Source organism: Sorex fumeus, unplaced genomic scaffold, assembly GCF_029834395.1.
Source record: "Sorex fumeus unplaced genomic scaffold, SorFum_2.1 ptg000046l, whole genome shotgun sequence".
NCBI classification, from domain to species: domain Eukaryota; kingdom Metazoa; phylum Chordata; class Mammalia; order Eulipotyphla; family Soricidae; genus Sorex; species Sorex fumeus.
Genome location: NW_026606103.1, coordinates 11847951 through 11867758, shown reverse-complemented (window position 1 = coordinate 11867758; position 19808 = coordinate 11847951). Strand labels below are relative to the sequence as shown.

At 39.9% G+C, this 19808-nt stretch overlaps 1 protein-coding gene across 2 annotated transcripts in view; it reads right to left on the bottom strand.

Moving 5' to 3' along the window:
- UBQLN1 (ubiquilin 1) overlaps nt 1-19808 on the bottom strand; it is a 45836-nt gene that overhangs the window by 14567 nt on the left and 11461 nt on the right. For both annotated transcript variants that reach the window (XM_056122463.1, XM_056122464.1), the window contains exons 2-6: nt 14605-14756; nt 12004-12116; nt 4574-4836; nt 1272-1430; nt 875-1109 (exon numbers count right to left, since the gene is read on the bottom strand). In XM_056122463.1, the coding sequence (XP_055978438.1) occupies nt 875-1109; nt 1272-1430; nt 4574-4836; nt 12004-12116; nt 14605-14756 (922 nt within the window). The remainder of the gene's footprint in view (nt 1-874; nt 1110-1271; nt 1431-4573; nt 4837-12003; nt 12117-14604; nt 14757-19808) is intronic.

Below are 19808 nucleotides of genomic sequence, written 5' to 3'. Positions count from 1 at the left end.
GAGGCGCAGTGGGGGGGATGGGAAGGATACTGGGACCATTGGTGGTGGAGAATGGGCACTGGTGGAGGGATGGGTACTTGAGCACTGTATGACTGAAACGCAAGCACAAAAGTTTGTAGGTATGTAACTACCTCACGGTGATTCACTAATTAAAAAAAAAAGTGGCTACTAATTTTGGAACTAATTCATGGGTAAGTTATTAGCATAAAGTATCTGAATAGCTGAAACTAGGATTTCTCCATCTAGTCTACAGAAAACTTATCCAAACAAGTCTGGATTTTCTGCAGACTTTGCAGCAACAATATACAAATCTTGAACCCCTCTGCCAAAGATTCTGATCCAGGACACATGAGTTAAAGCATCATTCACACACCTGGTAAACAGAATACAGCTAATTTAGGCCTGGTGCCAAGACTGAGAATCCACTGATCTAGAACAGTATCTGTCCATTTTTTTTCTGCTAGGGGATCCTTGTTATCCAACACCGTTTCCTTCCTGTGGCATCCCTTTGCTACCAGTTGGCCTCTTACTTTGTGCCATGGACCCTGCCTCACCCATTTATGAGACTGTGTCATCTTTGTCCCCCCTCCCCCCACATACTGGGTGCTCACAGCAGTGCTTATGGCTGCTGGTTGAGAAATACATGTGTAGAATAGACAACCAGATAAAAATCAGGAAGCTTGTGGTCTATTAATAAGCACACAAGTAAAATCACAAAATTACTCCTGCAAAACCTCAGTAAACCTTCCCAATACACTGTAGACAAGATTAATAGCAACCATTACATACTTAAGCTTACATACTTAAGCTTACTTTTACCTAAGGAAGGCTTCATTATTCTAAGACAACAAAAGGTGTTACATTCAGAACTTACCTCCTACTCCAGGCCCCAAATTTGGCGTAGTCGAGCTCTGCCCAGCAGTGCCACTGGCAGCAGTACCAGTAGTGCCACCCCCTGTGCTGGTGGTAGTACTGGAAGTAGATGAACTCTGGGAAGTCTGTGGAGCCCACGGATTAGGCAGTGGGTCTCTGTTTTCTGTACGAGAAGGTTGACTACCTTCACCTGAAGATGTATTGCTCACTAAAGAAGCAAACGGATTACCACCAAACTAAAATTAAAAAAAAAAAAATTACAAGTAAGCTTTGTCTTAAAGGCCATATATATTTTTTTCTCCTAATAAAAACCATGATTCTCATTTAAAAAAGTACTCCTCAATGACACATATTTGTTAAAACAGTAGTATCCCTTGGCTTGAGTCCCATATTATCACCTGTTCCTGAGCAGCACTTAGCATTGGCTCCTGGATATCTGTGTACATGCGCCGTAATGCATTGTATCCCCCTGGGATGCTTTCTAGGTTGCTCAAGGCTCGGTCCTGGTTTCTCATCATTTCCTGCATCATTGCTGGATTCCGAGCAAGTTCCAAGGTCTAAAAAAGATTTCCATGAAAACTAGAGTTGAATGAGGGTTGAAGGGGTTTCAGTGAAATACTATGTGGCATTTTAAAAATTAACCTATTGCTAATTCTGCTTTCTAATCCCAAGAACTAAAAAAATTTTTTAAAGTTCTACTAGATTTTACTTCAAAAATTAAGCTAACATGTCTAACATAACAAATAAGATGCAGCTATTAATGAATGCCTATCACATGAATTCAAATTTCTTAAATTAGTAAAATAACACAGACCTTTATAAATATGAAAGAGAACCAGACATTTTACCCCCTGACTTCAAACTAGATTAGAAAGCCATGGTAATCAAAACTGTAGGGCGTTGATATAAACGCATACATAAACATGAAAAGAGAATAAAGAGTTGAGAAATATATCCAAATAGCTCAACTAACTTATAACAAAGTAGTAAGAATGGGGGAAAACAGTCTAATAAGCAGTGATGGGAAAACTGAAGAGCAATGTGTAAAATAATGAAACTGGACCACTGCCTTATGCCATATACAGGAACCAATTTGAAATAAATTAAAACCCAAAGCTATAAAACTTCTAAAAGACAACATCAGAAAGTAAGCACCTCAATTTTAAGTCTTGACAGATTTTTTTAAAAATCTGAAATTAAATGTTACAAAAGCCAAGTAAACAAGTAGAACCACATCAAACTAAAAAGTTTCTGCTAGCCAAAGGAAACCAATAAAATAAAAGATTGCAGGCCAGGAGATATTACACTGGAGAGAGTGTTTGCTCAGCACACGTCTAAACCCAGATTTGATTCCTGGCACCACCTGAGTATAGCTGGGTGCAGCAATCAGGGCCCCAAGGCCCAACATAGTTGGTGATTCCTGGCACCACATGGTCCAAGCAATAGCGTATCTTCATACCCTGACAGTGAAACTCTGGCCCATTTACCCAGTAATTTTGCTGGTGGGGTATTTGGGCTTCCTGAGGAACAACTGGGAAGGCAGGGGGGGAGGGGGGTGGAAAAGAGAAGTGAACCTACTTAATAAAAATGAGAATATATTTGCAAATCTACGCTCGAGAAAATATCAAATATGCATGAAGAATTCAAATTTTAAATCAGATGACTAAACTAGACATTTTTCCAATGAAAGCAGATGATCAACAGATAAAAAGACTTTCAACATCACTAATCATCAAGGAAACACATGAAAACCACTACCAATTAGAATGTTACTGGTGCAGGTTCTATAGACATGCCTCCATACTAATTTTTACTCAAGAAATTAAAAATCTGGGGCTGGAGTGGTAGTACAGTGGGTAGGGTGTTTGCTTTGCACATGGCCAACCAGGGTTATATTCCCAGCATCCCACATGGTCCCCCGAGCACTGCCAGGAGTAATTCCTGAGTGCAAAGCCAGGAGTAACATCCCTGTGTATTGCCAAGTGTGACCCAAAAAAAGAAAAAAAAAAGAAATTAAAAATCAAACAACTATATATCCAACAATTCCACCTCTGCCAATGTATCTGAATAAAAACACTAACTCAAAAAGGTGTCGTGCACTCTCAAATCCACTGCAGCATTATTTGTAATAGTCAACATATGGAAACCAGCCAGTGACCATAAACAGATAAAGAAAATGTGACATGTATGTGTAGAATGAAATGATGTCATCAGTAACAATACGAATGAACGGGAGGGGGGCGGGGGGGGACATCATTTTAAGTCACTAAAGACAAGCCCTGTATCATCTTATACATACAGGGTAAAATTGATGTCTACCAATGGTTGAGACCAAGATAGAGGAAGAGGAGAGGGAATGAGTGATAAATCTCAAAAGATAAAACTTTCATTTTGTAAATATGAAAGCCTGGGTGAGTCCAAGTGATAGTACAGCAGGTAGGGTGCTTGCCTTGCACGCAGCCAACCTAAGTTTGATACCCATACCCCAAACCTGCCAAGAGAGATTACAAAGTACAGAGTGTGGAGTAAGCCTTGAGCACCACCGGTGGCCCCAAAAGTAAAAATAAGTCTGGGAATACAATGTATGCCATGGTGACTATAGTTAATTACGTATTTAAAAGTTGCTAAGAATAGGTCTGAAAAACTCTATCTCAAGAGAAAAAATCTTGAAGGGCTCAGGGAATGGCTCAAAGGTAAAAAGTGCGTGCTGTGCAGTTGATGAGTTTGATGCCCTGTGCTGGTCCCGGCAGCTCCCATCTCTGCCACCCCTGGTACTGAAATAAAAGTGTGTTCTCCAATTTATGAAGCAAGCATGAACAAGTACTGCAACTGAAGTATGCAGACCCTTGTGGGTCAGAGAAATAGCACAAGGTTAGCTTGCTTTGTAGATAATGACTGGTTCAATCCCTGGAACTATATATAATCACCTAAACACTTCCAGAATGACCCCTGTGCACACAAGGACTAAGTCTTCAGCACCATCAGCTGTGGCCCAAAATAAAACTAAATAAGAAATTAGAGCCCGGCAAGCTACCGAGAGTATTTGATATGCCAGACACAGTAACAACAAAGTCTCCAATGGAGACGTTACTGGGCCCGCTCGAGCAAATCGACGATCAACGGGAGGGCCTTTACCTTTATATACAATAAAATAAAACTAAACTGTGTGGACCCTTCAAGCACAGCAACAAGAGATGTGCAAACCCTCAATGAGCATGTATGCAAGAACCAAAAGCAAATGCACAACACCCTGTGAGCACAACACAACTATGTATACAAACACCACAATCATATGTGTGCACTGCACTGTAGCACTGTCCTCCCATTGCTCATCTATTTGCTAGAGTGGGCCCAGTAATGTCTCCATTGTGAGACTTGTTACTGTGTTTGGCATATTGAATACATCACGGGTAGCTTGCAAGGCTTTGCCAATTCCCACTTACATCAACAGCAGAAACAAAAGAGGGGAAATCAACATCTGTATACAAATTACTATAATGCAGCCCTGCAATGAATAGAATGCTCTGTGTCAAATATGCCTCAGTATCTCAGTAATAGCAGAATATTTTAAACCAAAACTTAGTTGAATTTTCCTGAGTAGGATTTGATTTCTTCCTCCTCCCCAGCCCCTATGATTAGCATAAAAATAAGATGTACATGTAAATTTTTGCAATATTAATTCAAAGTAAGTTTCACATACTTGTCTCATAATATCTGGATTATTCAGCATGTGGCTAATTTCTGGATTTCTCTGTATTAATTGCTGCATTTGTGGATTGGCCATAATTAACTGTCTCATGAGATCAGGATTTGAGAGCATGCTCTGTACAAAAGGATTTTCCATGATCTGGACCATCATTTCAGGATTGGACATAAGTTGCCGTTGCATCTGGCTTTGTAGTTCAGAAAAGTTAGTGGTATTCAAACCCAAACTACTTAGACCAGCAAGTCCTCCAAGGCCACCTAAGAATAAAAAGGGGGAAAAATACATAAATAAAAGTCACAAGCATTATTATAAACACGACTGCTACAATACAAAGAGGTGAAAGAATTACTTAAATCAATAGCCCACTGCAAAAAGTCATCTTAAAGCATATAATAATACCAACTAAAGTAAATATTTCTAGAGTCTAATGTAAACGTATATTTGATCTCCTGGTACGGAGCTCTGAAAACTCTTGCGATTTCCTAAGAGAAAGAATTATCTTTTATTGGACTCACAATCCCCTTTTAAAAAAATCATTGCTCATATAATCATGTTCTTTAGGATACAGATCTCTAGACAACCCCAGGAAAGAACAAGCACTTAAGATGGCAAACTTTCGGTTAACTACCAACCTTCAGGAAGGGAACAGAAAGGGGCTAGTGATAATAAGTTTTAGAAAACAAAAACCCACAATTGAGGTTCAGAGTTCAGTACTAGTTAACACATGCAGGTGGCTAGACAAAAGCACAGAAAGGGTACAGAAGTCTATACTTTTCTGCTATACCATATCTTATTCTATACTTTTCTTACATTCCTGAGTTATATCCTTTGTGATCATCTTGCTAACTTAAGTGTATCCTAGGTTTTGTGAATCTTTCTAGCAAAGTATGAAACCGGAGGAGGCAGGGAATGGAAATTCCTAACTGAAAATGTGCCAGTGAAAAAATATGACAGGCCTGGGATTTGGACTTGGACTTTAAGTAGAGATAGTTTTCAAAGGACTGAGTCATCAACTTGTGGGATCGATCAGACACTAATACTAGGAAGTGTCAGACCTCAACTAAATGATTCAAATGGGTAATTAAACAGTATTAGGGAAAAAAACCTCAGTTAAAAAGAAACATATTTTTAAATGCAGTGGAGCCAAAGTGATGGCTTAAGGACTGAAGTGCATGCTTTGCAACCAGGAGCTGTTATCTTCAGCAAAAGGAACCATGACCCAACCCAGGACCACTAAGAGGAGAACTGAGCACCAATTCAGGTGTGGACACAAAACAAAAGAGAAAAAAAACCTTTAATTATACTTCTATCTCTTTCCAAACTAACAAGTTTAACAAGCAGAATTCATCTATAAACTCTAGATGGAAGTGAGTTCCTGACAATCAAGGAGTTAAGATACACAGAGGAGATATTGGAGGTATTAAGCCACGAAGAAACCTAACCGACTCAAATACAACTAGGTGCTAATCATAAATATATCTTTTATAAAATAAGATAACCAATATACTCATCAGGAATAATGCTGCATACTGGGAATAAAATAACAAAGACAACATAAATTGCCTCTCAGAATTCAATGAAAGAAACCAAGAAAACTTATACAGAATAAGTACTCTATTAATAGAGATAGCCGTAGGATATTATAATAAACTATTCTAAGCGGAATGGCTGCTTTACCACATATGAAATTTAATGAATACATAAAATTAAGAGTAAAATACATTAAGAGTATTGCAAACCAAAGAATCTCAATTTTTTAAAAATGTTTTTTAAAAGATGGTAGATTTCTAGGAACTTAAAAGTAAGTTGGCAAAAAGAAATAAAACAACATTGGAAGATTATTAGGCACAGTAAATGCCACAGAGATTAATAGTATATATTTAAAATTGAAAAAAAATTCCAGGACTCGAATGGAAAATAACAAGGAACAACCAAACATTCTATGTAGACCTTTATATTTCTTTTGCAGAAGAAGCACATCTGCTTCATTATGGTCAAAGGATTGCAAGAAATTATTTGTCACTTCTGGTAAAAGTACAAAAGGTGTAGTTTGATACTCTGGTTGCCTCCTTTGTCATGTTCTAAGAGGTATTGCTAGCTGTAAGGTGGACGAGTTCTATAGAACTACCATCTGATCCAGCAGTACCACATCTTGGCATCTATTTCAAAAACATTCTTTTGAAAGACTATATGCACACTGATGTCCATTATCACAATTATACTGTGAAGAACCCAAACACACAGCTATAGACAAAAGAATCAAGAAACTGTGGTATATATACACAATGGAATACTATGCAGCTCTTAAGAACAAAATCATGCCATTTGTCTTGACATGGATGCAATTAGATTTTATTATGCAGAGTGAGGTCCGGAGCAATAGCACAGCGGGTAAGGAATTTGCCTTGCACGTGGCTGACATGGCCAACCCGGGTTCGATTCCTCCGCCCCTCTCGGAGAGCCCGGCAAGCCACCGAGAGTATCTTGCCCACAAAGCAACGCCTGGCAGCTACCCGTGACGTATTCAATGTGCCAAAAACAGGAACAAGCCTCACAATTTGTTGTGAGACATTACTGGTGCCCACTCGAGCAAATCGATGAACAGGAGGACAGTCCTCAGTTCTATGCGAGTGAAGTCAGAAAGGAAGGGATATAAAATGATGTCTCTTATATATGGGACTTAAAAATACAGAGCAGGATAGTAACATCGATCCAAAAGCAACACAATAAAAACTAATCACACAAATGAGTAGTGGGGAAGGGTAATTGGGAGGAAGGTGTCTTGAGTCCTTGGGAAAGGGAGGGGGGAACAATGGTGATCGGTGTGGTGCTGAAATTATGTGCGTAAGGAACCATGCAATGGCAATACAACATTATAAACCACAGAATCTCAATTTTAAAAAAATGTTTCTTAAAAAATGGCAGATTTCTAGTGGTATCTACCCCTGAGGACAAGGTACAAGGAGAGCTCATTCACCAGCAAAAAAGACATATCACAAAATAGATACAAAGCAAGAAATTACGCTTTATGGTAGTACATTACTGAATTTGGGGTTATTAATTACTATAGAATAGCCTATCCTGATAACTGTTGGAATATGGTAAGAAATAGTATGGAGGGGCCGGAGAGATAGCACAGCGGGAACAGCATTTGCCTTGCACATGGCCAACCCAGGTTCGATCCCCAGCATCCCCTATGGTCCCCTGAGCACTGCCAAGAGTAACTTGAGCATTGCTGAGTGTGACCACCAGCCCCCCCCCGCCCTCCCCCCCAAAAAAAGAAAGAAATAGTATGGAAAATTAAGTAAGAGTTAAATCATAGTCTTTCCCCCCTTCCCTCCCTTTGGGGGGTGTGTGGGTTTGAGCCACACCCAGTTGTACTCAGGGCTTACTGCTGGCTCTGGCTTTATGCTCAAGAATATTTCCTGACTGTGCTTGGGGGAACACGTTCATTGCTAGGGTCAAACCAGATTTCACTACATGAAAGTGACTTTACCCCTGCAGCACCACTCTGACTCCTCTATTAGCTCCTGTACTAGCTCTCCACCCCAACATAGAAAGCTTTTAAAGGTTTCAACACACTGAGATAGCTTCCAGCCACAGCCATGCTCAAGACCACTCTCCACACATTCAGACGAGCCTCACGCATGAAGGAACTGGCAGAGGAACCCAGGTGTGCAGGACCGGGGGCGTAGATCTCCCAGCCTGCTCGGATTGGGACTGGGGCCTCCTTCACCCAGATCCGCCATCTTCCAGTATGTAGGTGTTACACCCACCAACTGCCCTGGCGCCATGTAATCCCATCCACAGCCAAGGCCCAGAGACTATGAAACCCTGTTCCTGGAAGCGTGTGGCCGCATTCACGGGCACGCGACATCTTATCTAGCTCTTACTCTGGAGAACCTGGCAGGCTACCAAAAGGATCCTGCCCACACAGCAGAGTCTGACAAACTCCATGTGGTGTATTCAATATGCCAAAACCCAGGAATAGTTGGGTCTCATTCTCCGACCCTGATAGAGCCTCGAATGTGGCACTTTTTAAAATCTCAGGGCTAGGACGAAGGAGATGATACTGGGGAGATGATTGCCTGCTCGAGGCAATCGATGAACAGGATGACAGTGATACAGTGATAGAGTGAGACAGGTGCTGCAATTTTTGCTAATTAAGCAATAGCTAATTGTGAATCACATGGTTGGTTGGTTGGTGGTTTTTAAAAAAAAGAGTTATAGGTCAGAGTGATCATACAGCAGATAGGGTATTTGCCTTATGTATAGCTGACCCAAATCCAATCCCTAACATGTCATATGGTCCTCCAAGCAATCACCAGGTATAATTCCTGAGTGTAGAGCCAGGACTAAGTCCCAAGCACCACCTGAAATTGCCCAAAAAACCAAGATCAAAACAAAAACTGATTCAAGTTTTAAAAAATTCAAAAAAAAACTTTAAGTTCTTAAGATTTTCCTATTCTAAGAGCAATATGGAAATTTATTAGAACAAGCATTACAAGTTTTAAAAGTTGAGAATACACCAAGGAATTAGCAATGGGATAGAAGAATGAAGAACAGAAACAGATTTGGTGAGGGAAAGATACTGGTTTGAGATGTAAGATTATGATTTTCCAGTTATTTTCTTTTGCTTTCTTAGGAGATACACAGTGCTGAAGTACTAAGAGAACATCAAGTAATATGGAAGACTGTTGAACATAAGACAGAGTTTAGAACTGTTCTTGAATGAAAATCAGGAACCAAGACTGGGAGACTTTCCAGTGACCAAAGTACCTATTTCTGTTAGCAGTAGGCTGCAAGTTCAACCCCAGAGTTGTCCACATGTGCCAAATGGCAACTCTGCCTTCTGAGCCTGGCAGCTCAGAATCCCTGCTCTGCTGGGATTCCAAATGCTACAGTGATTGCTGGCTGGGCCACAAACAGGTGTCAGGCACCCAGCATGGCAAATAAAAGGATCATCAAGCATGACTTATGAGCATGACACAGCTGGTGGGACATATATAGTGGACACAATTCTCAGTCCATGACTTTCAGCAAGCACATGTGCAAGCAACAAAACCAAGGGATTGTGTGAAATCTCAGTAAAAACAGAGAAGGAAAGGAAGACAGATTTGAGCAAACAAAATAAAAAGTCAGGATAATGTCACTGAGGAAAACCAAAGGTAAAAAATACAAGGCAGTATATTTTGGGAAACAGTATCAACATAAGGAATAGAAAGAAATGACTCAGAAATTAAGCTGTGTGGAAATTAACGGGTGAGGCAAGAGCATTATCAGAAAACAGAGGAGAGCATCAAAAAGAAACTGCTGAGTATCAAAAGATTTGACTAATATGGAGAGTTTACTCAACTCAGAAATCAAAAAGGTCAGCAGTCACTTCATCAAGGGAATTTTCATTGGGAGAACAGATCTGGAGCAGAAATTAGAGAACAGAAAACTTATGAAAGGCAATTAAGGTCAGAAAACACCATTTCCAGAGATAGTAGAGAAAGGAAGAAAGGAGGCAGAATTCTGTGACTTACACAAGAAATAAATTCTACAGGGGAGAAAAAAAAACCCTTAATTCATACAGTGAATTAAGTGATGGAGAAAAGCAAATGAGATAAAAGTGGTTATAAAACAGACTAGGAATAATTAAGGAGATGTACGGCCTCAGACAAATAACTTAAAAGCCTCTAGGTTTCTATTTGTCTATGAAATAAAGTGTAAGGGGAGAGATCTCAATATTAATGTTGCTTGCTTCCTCATCCGTAATTTTTACCACCTAAAATGCCTCAATCAAGAGACACATTCAGACCCTGATCAGTTTCAGAAAGAGCAGCAAACACTTGGGGGAAAAAACCTGTCACTGTCACTGTCCTCCCGTTGTTCATCGATTTGCTCGAGCAGGCACAGTATCGTCTCTACTGTGACAATTGTTACTGTGTTTGGCATATTGAATGCGTCACGGGTAGCTTGCCAGGCGTGGCTGTGCGGGCGAGATACTCTCGGTAGCCTGCTGGGCTCTCAGAAAATCACTAATATAGGGACCGGATACAGTAGATGTGCTGCCTTAACAGCCAACCCGGGTTCAATTTCTGCTACTACTCCAAGAGGGGCGGAGGAATCGAACTTGGGTTGGCCATGTTGGCCACTTGCAAAACAAAGGCCCTACCTGCTGTGCTAAAAACAAAAAACAAAAAAACCCTATGCCACAGTCCAATCCTCAGCAGTTATTTCCCAAGAGTGCCAGTTGAGGGGCAAATGCCCTACCCGCAATAGTACAGTGGGCAGGCCATTTGCCTTGCACGCAGCTGACCTGGGTTTGATTCCCAACAATCCAGATGGTCCCCCGGGCACTGCCAGAAGTAACTCCTGAGTGCAAAACCAGGAGTAACCCCTGTACATCATGGGTATAACCAAAATAAAGCAAAAAAAAAAAAGTGCCAGTTGATGTCTGAAACTGATTATAGTACTGGACCCTATATATACTTTCCCCCACGCTTACATATGATAAGACACAATTCAGAAAATAGGCACAGTAAACAATAACATAATTAAACAATTGTAATAAAAAATATACAATGTGGCCTCTTTCCCGGCCTCCAGTACTTTTCTGTATATCCAGGACAAACAGAAAATCACTAATATAGGGACCTGATACAGTAGATGTGCTGCCTTAACAGCCGACCTGGGTTCAATTTCTGGTACCCCATATAGGCCACCATACCTGTCAGGAGTGAACCGTTAGTGTAGATTCAGGAGTAAGCCCTGAGCACTGCCAGGTGTGGACAAAAAGACAAAACAACAAAAACAAAAAGAAAATCACTACTGTAGTCCAATTTCTTCATTTTTAAAGTGGAAAAATTAGTGAGACAAAATAGGTAGTGCAGAAGTGAAAGCTGGTTCAATCCCTGATACCATCTAGTGCAGTCCCAACTCCCCACCCAGAAACAAAAATAAAAATACTTTTTTCCCCCCTTTTTGGGTCACACCCAGTGTTTACTCCTGGCTCATGCACTTGCACTCAGGAATTACTCCTAGCGGTGCTCGGGGGACCATGTCAGATGCTGGGAATTGAACCCAGTCGGCCGCGTGCAAGGCAAAGGCCCAACCCGCTGTGCTATCACTCCAGCCCCAAAAATTATAGTTAAGGGGTTAGCTTATGAACAATATAGCCGATTTTCAGGTGTCATGATTAAGATCAAGTAAAAAGACTACATCTCTTATTAATAACGTGTTTTTAAATATAAGCTAACCTGTATTTCTAACCATTTCCTTATGTGTATACAATTCTGTAAATTTTCCTGCTTTTAAACTTAGTATTTTGTTATGCTATCCAAAATTATCTTTAGGAAGGGCGTGTGTGTCGGGTGTGTGTGTGCGTGGGGGGGAAATTGGTTTTTTTTAATCCTTAAAGAAAGACCACAGACACTTACCCAAACCAAAAGGGTTGCTAGTGGTAGAACCTGATGTAGAGTTACTATTGGAAGCTGATGATGTGACATTGCTTCCACTGGAATTTGTTTGCTGAGCTGAATGATCCTGAGGCCTGGAGAAAATAAAACATATGTGAAGAGCAGAGCTAATTTTAAAATGATCTCTGAAATTTTGATAACTAAAGGTTATTAACACCTGGATATAGCCAAGCACACAAAACATCAATGCAGCACTACTATGTTACCTAAACTACAGTAAAATTTTTTAAAATTTAGATATTTAGCAATGAGGGGAAAAGAAACATATATAAAGTAAAAACTTACAAAATCCAACTATGCTTCAACTGCCCTTCCAGAAGTATACTATAAATATTTAATTACTTTAAATTATATTGATGATGTAAAAAATATCACACCAAACAGAAAACAATTATTAATCACATCCAGAAAGTTTGACTGTATAAACAACTCCACCACTTTCATGAGTTCTGAATCAGACCAGACCAATAGTATAGAAGGTAAGGTGTTTGCCTGGCACACGACTGACCCAGGTTCAATCCCCAGCATCCCATATGATCCCCAAGCCTGCCAGGAGTGATTCCTGAGCACTGCTGGGTATAACCAAAAAGAAAGAAAGGAAAATGTTCTGAATCTAAACTATTTCTTTCATTAATTCTTAGATATATATTTTTTTTTCATTTTAACAACTCCGAAATCAGTAATCATCTCATAGTAACTAAAAGTCAGGCATTACTATGCCTGTAAACGTTATACATCTACAACTAATGTATACATCTACAACTACAGATATGTAAATGTATACATCTACAACTAATGACAAAGTACACTGTTGTACCTGTATGCTGTTAAATTACCAGTGTAACAGAAAGATGACAACTATCTGGCAATAAAATGAAGTTACAGCGTATTTAAAAAGAATAGAAAGAAAACATTTTCTATTACTGGAGCAGTATTTTTGGGGAGTGGGGGGTTGGGAGGGGGGCACACCCGGTGATGCTCAGAGGTTACGTTACCCCTGGATCTGCATTCAGGAATTACTCCTGGCCACGCTCAGAGGATCTTATGCGGTTCCGGGTATCACATTTAGGTTGGCCTCATGCAAGGCAAGCGCATTCCCTACTGTACCATCTCCCTGCCCCATATTTTAGTGTTCTTATAAGAGCCTGAAGATGACTCAATGACTTAAGCCAAATGCAAAGCCATCAATTCAAACTCAGGTGCCACTCACAAGCAATGAGACAATCCTGAAAGTCCTGCTACTGTCTCCAGAGGGTAAGAGCCTGGAATTAGCTCAGTGGCTTAGGAAGCACCCAAGGCAATCATGAGGTCTTAAGTGCCATGTAAGTGTCAAAGCAGTACTGACCATGCCTAGTCTTGAGTCTGGAAGGAAAGGGGGGGAAGGGGGAAAAAAAAAAAGAACAGTAGAGTCTCTTCCCATATGACAAAATACAGACACCAATGACCAAGTTAAAAGGTGATTCAACAGGCTCAGATCCAATATAAAGCTGTGGCTACAAGAAGAATTTAGCCAATTCATTTCATGCGTATTTTCTTTGTATTTATACCTAAGAGAAATAAGATAAAATGCTATATCCCAATAAAGGACTCTTTCAGTCTTTAAGACTCCTGGTGCCAGGCCAAGAAAAAAGGTGCGAGAGCATGCACATGCAAAGCTCGTAGTTCAATCCTTGGCTCCAGCACTGTATTATCAAGCCTGCACATTCCAAGTTTCCTAACAATACTGAGAAGAACATTAAAAAAATTTAAAAAAGAAAAAGCATTAATGATGAATTAGATTTAATGAACTATGGTCACTGATTTTGAGTGACCATAGCCAAAATGAGTCAATCTGTCCAAATATCTTCCCTAAAACAAAAAACAAAGCCAAAAGTACTAATTTGTTTGTTCTATAATTAAAATTAGTTTAAATATAATAACTTGGTACTGATAAAATGTCTAAACATGAAAGCTTGAGTATTATCGAATTACATTGTTTTTTTTTAAAACACTTCTCAGCAGCAACAAATTAATTCCTTTACATTTTAATGACAGAGAAAGCCACAAAAGATTAGTTATTTAAAAATAAAAGAAATACAGAGCTGGGGAGATGGTTCAAAGGGATGGAGAACATACTATATGCATTTGGGTTTGTATCCTAACACTCACTACACGATCCCCTAAGCACCCAGTCAGAAATAGCCTCCTGAGCACAGCTGAGTGTAGACCAAACCAAAAGGAAAAAACCAAGGGGGAGGAGGAGGGCAAAGAGAAAGAAAAAGTGGTGAAAACACTTTTGGGATCAGATTGATATGCTACTGGGTAAGCCTTGCACACTGCTGACCAGGGCACCCCACACCTTTCTCAGTGACCCCTGAGAGCGGAGCCAGGAATAAGTCCTGAGCACTGCCAAATGTGACCCCCAAACAAAAGGAGATGCAAGCATTTAGTCACAGCTTTTGATGTATCCTCTAAAAACATACTTGTTTGGGAGCCACAATAGCTGACCGATAAGAGTACTAGCTTCACATATGAAACTCTGGTTCAATCTCTGAAACTAAAACTTATAAAATAAAAACATACCTGTTTTGCGTTTTGATGACAAGGTGAACAGTAAGTCCATCATGAATTCCATGCTGACTTAAAGTATCTTGATCTTTTAAAATTTTTCCAGCAAATATCAACACAAGTTGGTCAGTGTGTGACTTGAAACGTTTAGAGATTTCTTCCTTAAACTAAATAAAATAAAAATAAATTATGTACCAAGGTGATTTGCAGAGCATCGCTTAATCTAGCCTTACAGAGGCCTCCTAATCAGAAAACTTGCAGCAATTCAATTATAAAGATGCATCTTCTCTATGTCATTTTCTGGTTCTTAGAAGGAAATCAGTATTACCACATCAATTATTTCGATGCACAGATTTTATTACAGGTGCACATCTTCTGGTACCTTCTAAGTTATAACAATTCCTTTATGATTTCTTTTTTTTACATAAATAGTTCAAGCTACATAGAGCTCTTACAACATCTGTAGTAATGTATTAAATTTTTTTTCTTCCTTTTGAAATGAGCAGTGTAACTTCATTTTTTTTTTCATACTAAAACTCCGAAACGTCCATTCAATACTAACAAGCAATGTTAGGCAGATGTAAAGATACAAAGCAAGTATCTTTCCTTTAAAGTCATTGAAAATCTCAACCAAACCGCCCCGCCCTTCCCCCACCCCCACTCTCAAAGTGACAGCTGAAGAAGTCTTTTCAATGAAAACTAAAGATTTAGGAGATACTCCAAGTAAAAAAGGATTTACAGGAACAAGACTAAACGCAAAAGCAGACAAGTAAAACACCGCCATCAGTTTAGACACACCATCAGATTAGACATGGTCAGAAAAATCCAGTGCCCTAATCTGCCTCTGTACGACTAATATACAGGAGGTACTACTAAACCTCCCTTACCGGGGTTTTCTATTTCTGACCCTCTAAACCATATATTTTCTCTCTTTCCCTGTACTCCCACAAATGTTTTACAAAATTTTTTCCATTGAATCACCGTGATAGTTACAAAACTGTTCATGATCGGGTTTCAGTCATACAGTATTCCAACATCCATCCCGCGACCAGTGTTCATTTCCCAGCACCAATGTCCCCAGTTTCCCTTCCGCCACCCTCAATTCCCCAAACCCGAGTCTGTCTCTCTGGCAGGCTCTTTCTCTCCCCCCACTCTTTACACCCATACTTTTTAAGACTAGGTGAGCTGAATTTTATCTTTAGGAAATTAAAGTTAAAAGAAAAAGAATGATTTTTAAAAAGTGTCTCCTATAAAGAAAAGCGTAGTCTATGCCAGATAAGCACTTCTCAAAATTACTGAAAGTTACATCTAAATCAGAAGTTTCCCAACATATTTGGTGTACTAATCCCTTTTTAGTAAAAAAAAAAAAAAAAAAGAAAAGAAAGAAAAGAAAAAAAGAAAGAAAATCACTCCATACCTACCTAGAGATCTGCCTTCTTCATGAGAATAAGCAGAAAGCTTCACCAGTTGCATCAGAGGCTACAAACCCTATTTTATCCAGGGCCCTACCCACTTCCAGGAAAGACTGGTCTAAATAAACCACAGGGTGATACGAGAAATCTGTATTAATAAACTCGGGGAATCATGACTCCAAAATCAGAAAAGAACCATATCTTATGGTTAATGGGGACTAGAGGCATAGTACAGCAAGTAGGGCACTGGCCCCTGAGTATAGCCAGGTATCACTCAAAAACAGAAACACAACAAACAACAAAAAGAATCATGTCTTAAAGTGCCCCAAAGCCTTAAAGAAGCATATCTCAACAGATGAAGGTCTACAGGGCTATTTGAAGTGGACACAAGGGATGTTAAATAATTGAAGATGTTTAAAAGTCTGGCAGAGACAGAAAAGAGAAGGTGTAGGGAAATATATATAAAATAAACTATGCCAGATATCAATGTTGGAAAAGGTGCATCAAATGTCCTAATTCTACCATTGTGTATGAATCAAATTTGCATAATCAAAGTTATAATACTAGGGCAGGAGAGAGTGTACAGGGTTAGAGAAGGCATTGTCTTAGAAATGTGGCTCTTATTTGATCCCTGATACCACATATAGTCCCTTAGACACAGAACTAGGAGTGAGCCCTGAGCAGAACCCCATCTCAAAAAGTCACAACACTCAATATAAGCAACTTAAAGGTGGAGCGATAGCACAGCGGGTAGGGCGTCTGCCTTGCACGCAGCCAACATGGCCGACCCGAGTTCGATTCCTCCGCCCCTCTCGGAGAGCCCGGCAAGCTACCAAGAGTATTCGATATGCCAGACACAGTAACAACAAAGTCTCCAATGGAGATGTTACTGGGCCCGCTCGAGCTCGAGCTCGAGCAAAGGTGGGGGTGTGTGTGGAAAGAATAGAAGTTCAAGTTCATGAAAAATTATGTAGTACACTAAATACCTGCTCCTTTTTCACTCTCAGCTCTTTTAATGCAAATAAACTTTTGATATGGTTTTTAATCCTATTTCATATACAGATACAGAAACAGATTCAACATTCCCCACCTCTTAAAGGGCACAACTAATTAACTATCGAATTAGGATGCCTAACAGTTTGCAAGCACCTAGGTAGATTACTGAAATTCAAAGAAAGATAAATGTGGAGTTTAAATTATTCTGAGGCCTCTTCACTAACTGGAAAGACGTATATATACTTAAGACAATCGCTTAAAAGTTGATTGTGAATGCCCTGTAAGACACAGACAGAACTCAAAACAGAGGTGGTCAACTCCCTTGCACATTCCTTTTTTTTTACAAAGCTGTTCATGATTTGGATTTCAGTCATACGGTATTCCAAAACCCATCCCTCCACCAGTGTGTATTTCCCAGCACCAGTGTCCCCAGGTTCCCTTCCATCATACCCTACCCTCTTCTGCCTGCCTCTATGGCAGGTATCTGTCTGCCTGCCTGCCTGCCTGTCTTTCTCCCTACCCCGCCCCTCCCTTTGGGCATTGTGGTTTGCACTACTGATACTGAAAGGTTATCAAGAAAATTCCTTACCTACTTTTAACCCTCCAATTTTGCACAGTGTGATCATTCCCAGCTATTATTGTCATACTGGTCTCTTCTCTATCCTACCTACCCTCACCCCCTACACACACTTATGGTTAGTTCCAACCACTGACCAGTCCTCCTAACCCGTTTTCCCTGGCCATGGATATTATTTTTACTATATGTATTTTTTATATACCACAAACGAATGCAGTTGTTCTGTATTTGCCCCTTTCCGTCTGACTTATCCATGTCCATCCATTTATAAGCAAATTTCATGACTTCATTTTCCTGACAGCTGCATAGTATTCCATTGCGTAGATGTGCCATAGTTTCTTGATCCATTTGTCTGCTCTCAGGCACTCAGGATGTTTCCAGATTCTGGCAATAGTAAATAGTGCTGCAATGAACACATGAGTGCAGATGGTGTTTCTGCTGTGCGTTTTTTGGACCCCAGAGCGTATTCCCAGAAGTGGTATTGCTGGGTCAAATGGGAGCTCAATTTCTAGTTTTATGAAAAACACCCTATTGTTTTCCAAATAGGCTGGACTAGTCGGCATTCCCACCAGCAGTTAAGGAGAGTCCCTTTCTCCCCACATCCATGACAATATCGGTTGCTTTTGTTCTTTAGGATGTGTGCCAGTCTCTGTGGTGTGAGATGATATGCTGTTGTTTTGAATTGCATCTCCCTGATGATTAGTGATGAAGAGCATTTTTTCATATGCCTTTTAGCCATTTGAATTTCTTCTCTGAGAAAGCTTTTGTTCATTTTATCACCCCGTTTTTAGATGGGATTGGATGTTTGTTTCTTGTTCAACCAGTGCCTTGTTTGTTTATCTTTGATATTAACACCTTATCAGAAGGGTGTTGGGTGAATGTCCTTTCCCATTCCTCAGGCTGTCTTTGTATCCTGGTCACTGTTTCCTTTGAGGTACAAAAGCTTCTTCGTTTAAGATAGTTCCAATTGTTTATCTCTGTTTCCACTTGGTCAGTGGCGTTTCATCTTTGAAGATATCTTTAGCTTCAGTATCATGGAAGGTTCTGCTGACCTTTTCTTCAATGTACCTTATGGATTCTGGTATAATGCTGAGGTCTTTAATCCATTTTGATCTGACTTTTGTGCATGGTGTTAGGTAGAGGTCTGAGCCCATTTTTTGCATGTAGCTGTCCAATTTTGCCAGCACCATTTGTTAAAGAGGCTTTCCTTGCTCCACTTTATACTTCTTGCTCTCTTATTAAAGATTAGATGTTCATATATTTGTGGATGTGAGGATCCCTATTCCACAATAAAGACAGGTCTGAGGATCTGTCTTTATTCCAATACCATGCTGTTTTGATTATTATCACTTTTGTAATAGTTTGAGATTGGGAATGATGATGCTTCCCATCCCCCTTCCCCGAACTACTTTAGCTATTTATGAGGCTTCTTGTTCCATATGAATTTCATATGAACTGGATCAATTTCCATATGAATATGATCAAGAAATGTTAGATCAACTTCTTTGAAGAATTTCATGGGTATCATTATAGCGATGGCACAGAATCTGGAAAGTATTGTCATTTTGACAATGTTAATTTTTCCAGTCCGTCTCATAATGGAGACGTTACTGGGCCCACTCGAGCAAATCGATGAACAACGGGAAGACAGTGTCAGTGACAATTTTCCTGCTGGTGCATTCCATTTTAAGAGACTTAACTAGCTAGAAAACAAAGATACACGTTGTCATCTGAAAAAACTTACGATGAAGATGTTCTCAATTTTAAGCAGACCAAGGGCGAGAGTGCTAATACAGGAGGTAGGGCACTTGTCTTACACACAGCAGACTGGGGTTTGATGCCCAGAACCCATATGATCCCCCCAAGTCCTCAGCGATCCCTGAGCAGAGCCAGGAGGAAGCCCAACCAAGCTGTCTCCTCCCCCCCGGCCACACCCCACAAAAAAGACCAGAATGGTGAAACACAGGAAATAAGAATACAAATATGATCACCCATGAATAACAGCCATCAATGTGGCACTATCTGTGGACAGACACGTAAGAATTAATACCTGAAACAATCATTCTCAAAACTTGGTACATGATACTACCTAGTTCTGTTAAGAGCTTAATAATTAAGGACTGGAATCCCTTTTAACCAGAAGTTGTTTGGCACCTGACTGTTTACCAGGTCAATTCTTGTCTTGACATACCTCCTTCCTCTTGTCTAAATTAGTTTCATTTTTAATCTGGGAG